The 4,398-nt window shown below is 39.8% G+C and overlaps 1 protein-coding gene across 1 annotated transcript in view; it reads left to right on the forward strand.

Moving 5' to 3' along the window:
* il4i1 (interleukin 4 induced 1) overlaps positions 1-2,460 on the forward strand; it is a 33,399-nt gene extending 30,939 nt beyond the window's left edge. The window contains exon 6 of the mRNA XM_037696892.1: positions 1,692-2,460. Coding sequence (XP_037552820.1) covers positions 1,692-2,460 — 769 coding nt within the window. The remainder of the gene's footprint in view (positions 1-1,691) is intronic.
* The last annotated feature ends 1,938 nt before the right edge of the window (positions 2,461-4,398 follow it).

Genomic DNA, 4,398 nt, shown 5'->3' on the forward strand with positions numbered 1-4,398 from the left:
GCAGGCTGTTTTCTCAGCAACGGCGGACTTCTTCAGCCTGCCAGAGCGTCAACCTATATACACACAGCACTGAGCGACTTCTGAAGGGGAAACCCATACATTACAAGGTACAATAGATTCTAACGCTAGTTTCTGGCTGTAAGTAATCTATAGCAAACAAATAAAATGGGGGGCTACTATTTTCATGCCTTGTTTTCTTTCATAGTGTCACAGTAACACGGCTGGTTAAAAAAAATAAAAAATACATTAGCCTAACAGGAAGTCCTTGATCAATAGCTTCAATTCAGTTCAATTCAGTTTATTTATATAGCGCCAAATCACAACAAAGTTGTCTCAGGGCACTTTACAGGAACATTCACATACATAAAAGCCAATTAGTAAAGTTCTCTATCTTCAATTTGTCCTCCTGCTCCATGGAGCAAAACTTGCTCTGTAAGCATGCGAGACTCACATGCTCGGCACATGCAGGTGAATTCTCCCTTGGGGGAGGGGGGATTGTCCTGAAAAAACTGAACATTTTGATATGATTTGTTGAGCTTAAAAACTGCAGGACGAGAATTGCACCTAAAAACGTACAAAATGTATCCCAATAGTGTGAATGCTTCAGTGTGAATGCTTCAGAAGCATTTACACTATTAAATGGCAGCTAGAAACTAAAATGAGCTAAATAGGAGCTAAAAGGTTTAGCAAAGTTAAAGTAAAAATATATAACAAAGTTATAATTAGCTTAATAATAGCTCAAATTAGCAGAAGAGTAGATAAAACCAAAATTTGGAAAACTATAGATGAAAGCTAATCTTAGCAAAACCATAGTGGAAAAATAAAAAAAATGTAAAACAGTAGATAACACTAAAATAAAAAAAAATAAAAAAAATACAAGTAAAAATCTAAAATTAAAACTGCCCAAAAGCATAAAATATCAAAACAGTAGCTGAAAGCTAAACTTAGCCTAAGAAGACAAAATTAGAGTGAGTATGCTAGGTTACATTTAAAAAAAAATACAGGAGTTTAAAAGATTTTTATATGCTTCTATGGGGAACATTTGCCCTGCATTGCACTTACCTAGACCTGGGTGTAATTTTCCATTGAGCTCACAGGATGTTGTCTCGTTTGAAAAGCACGGTGGGAAGATACACCATGCTGAATCCACTTCTCCAGCTACAAGCTACAGACCTGATGTTTGTTTTCAATCAAACACATACATATGTTTGCACATGCACAGGATGTATTTAACCACTTGGTTCCTTTGAAAAGTCATGGCTTAGAATTAACAGGAAGTGTCATCATTATGTGTTTTAGGTGAAGAGTAGACAAGTGTGTGTGGTGTTTTAATAAACTGTGAGGCTGACGTGTTTGCAGTTGTGCAAATCTGGACAGGTTTACTTGAGTGTAAAGTTTTGATAATTGTAGAAAAAACATTTTAGTGTGTATTCAACTGTGAATAAGTATAATAATGCACTGGTGGATAGTGGTGCAATGATGCAGCATAAAAGGTGCTTCTTATCTGTTAGGATATCAATTTTAGATTTTACTGAACCCAAGCAATAAAAAAATACAGAGTTAATGAGGAGATGTCAGGGTTTTCTGACAGTTAAGTACATTTATTTGATCCAAACCTATTTGTGAAAATGTAATTTACAGTTTGGTCTTCTGTGGTAATTGAAATGTTTTAGCTGTTGTGTTTCTTGCAGGTACTTTGAAGTGACAGATGGCTTTGACCACCTTCCCAGGGCTTTCTATCAAGCGTTGAATGCCACCATTCTACTCAACTCCAAGGTCAAGCTAATAAACCAAACAGGGGGTGATAATGTGACGCTTACCTATGAGGACTGGCATAACTTGGGCTCCCTGATGAACCTAACTGTGGACTACGTCCTCGTTACTGCCACAGCCAAGGCCACCCTGTTTATTGACTTTCAGCCTCCTCTGTTTGAGGACAAGATGGAGGCGCTGCGCTCTGTTCATTATGCCAGCTCCACAAAGGTGGTGCTCAGCTTCAAGGAGCGTTTCTGGGAGCAAGAAGGTATCAGAGGTGGGAAGAGTGTCACTGATAGACCCTCTCGCTTCATCTTCTATCCCAGCCACAGTTTCCCAGACACAGCGGCAGGTGCCCTCCTGGCATCCTACACCTGCTCTGATGACGCCACACTTTTCCAGGGGATGAGTAAGGAGGACCTGATGGCTGTGGTTCTGAAGGACTTAGTGAAAATCCACGGGGAGCACATTAGGCCTTTGTGCACAGGGGGGCTGGTGAAGAAGTGGGGCTTGGACCCTTACAGTCTTGGAGCCTTTGCCTTGTTCACTCCCTTCCAGCAGGGTCAGTACGCCAAAGAACTGTTCCAGAGCCAGGGGAGGGTTCATTTTGCGGGAGAGCACACAGCAACCCCACATGGGTGGATTGAAACTGCGATGAAGTCTGCTCTCAGGGCAGCCAGAAACATCAACAGGTTCACTCTTTAGTTTATTCTGTTTCCTTTTTCGTCAAAGTGCCAAATCATTTGGCCAATGTTGCTGTCCTGTACCTCGTCGCACTAAAACGTTGAAATTGTACACCGAAATGTGCAGCTTGATCTGATATTGTGTGCTTTGGCTTTTGTTAGTGGCATATCACACATCATAGACAAAATCTGCAAAATCCTGATGAAAGACCCAGTGGATGTTGGAGAAAGCCCAGCCTTCTTTGGAAGTGCGTATCTCAAACAGACGTCACAGTAAAAACATCAGTCAAAGTATAAACGGGTCATAAAACGTTGGATTTTACATGTCGGTATATTTTACAGTTTTTGCACAATCACAGTATATGTTTCATATTTTTAATTGATTTATTTTGACAGAATGTTCAAATAGCACTTGGTGTCATACACTCTATTTCCTTTTATGTTTGTCTAAAAAAAATCATTTTTTAGCAAACAAACTTTTGTTACTCATACAGATATCATGGGTACAAATTCTACATCATAACAGACATGGTTTTCTTCTTTAATACAGTGTCTCAGCTGTAGGACTTGGAGTTTCTCACAGCTCCTCCCAGAATACAGAAGATGCACCCTGACACTTCCACGCACGTCGATTATATTTTAGCCTAACAGTTTTTCTTTAAAACTGGACGTGCACAATTTTTGGAACCCGTCATATCTCCTTCGAAAAGCACTGTAGAAACTAAATTTCTTCCGTACGACCATCATGTAAGTTTTGTTAATGGCAGTCAGGGAGTGACAGACACATATTTTTGTGGTTACCATGGTGATCATTATGACCTACTAACAGCAGCTTTAACTTTTCTTTTATTCTCTTGCCTTAAACAGTTCATACATTAAAATGTAGGCTTATCAGTACAGTTATGCTGTAGTTGTGGGCAGCAGCAGCACTGACACCATACAAACTTTAAAATTATGTAGTTTATTTGTTTTAAGTTTTAAAGTGTGTCTGATATTATGAGTATCGGCTCTTTCTTCACTTTCAGTTTTGTTTTCTTTTCATATGCGAGAATTATTTACCTGTGATCATTTCAGCACAGCCGTGACTACTTGTAGGAAAGAAGGTGCACTGTAAACTGTACCAGAGTAATTTATAGCAACACTTTTGATCTTTGTTGTTTTTCCTTATTTCAGCAACTTTTTAAACTAGACATTAACTCTCTTCTTTAAATTTGAAACTTTGAAAATACCTCACTAACTTCTAATAAAATGAGTTTATTTGAATTATTGTTCTTCTTTCAACTGCACCCTTCTTCAGGGGTTGTCACAGTGAACTAACTCACATGAAGACTTGGTGATTGATTTTTTTTATTTTTTGTTTTATGCTGGATGCCCTTCTTGACGCAACCACCGAGCTACCACAGCCCTCTGTGTGGAGCAGAAAGCTGCCATCTAGGGCGCCCGGGGGAGCAGATGGTGGGGGTTGAGGGCCTTGCTCAAGAGCCCAGGGTGGGGCAAATGAAGGTGGAGGCAGGTGTGGGTGCATCAACTATCCAATCCACTTTTTTTTAAATGTTGTCTGTCTGGGGAGTTGAACCTGCGACCTTCCAATCATATGCCCACCTTTTCCAACCTCTGTGCCACCACTAATAATTCACCATTAAATCAAAAGTCTCATAAATGTTTTATTATCATACCAATAAACGTATCAGGAAATCATTTGCATGTGTAGTTTGTGTTGTCATTATCCACTGCTGAAGGGCAAAAGTGAACAAATGTGTTTTTGTCTGGATATCTGTCTCCCTGTTCTTTAATGGGAAGACTAGTGGCCCGACAAAAGCAGTTAATGTAATGGAGAACACAAAACCTTTCCTTTTTAGCAGCTGCCATCATTTGCACACCTTTCAGGAAATTACAGTGGCTCCATTGGGGCGGTTGTGGCTGAGTGGTTAGAGCAGTCATCCTCCAATGCGAGAGTTGG

This window comes from Nematolebias whitei, unplaced genomic scaffold (assembly GCF_014905685.2).
Source record: "Nematolebias whitei isolate Nwh7 unplaced genomic scaffold, NemWhi1 Nwh_scaf_123, whole genome shotgun sequence".
Taxonomy (NCBI): Eukaryota; Metazoa; Chordata; class Actinopteri; order Cyprinodontiformes; family Rivulidae; genus Nematolebias; species Nematolebias whitei.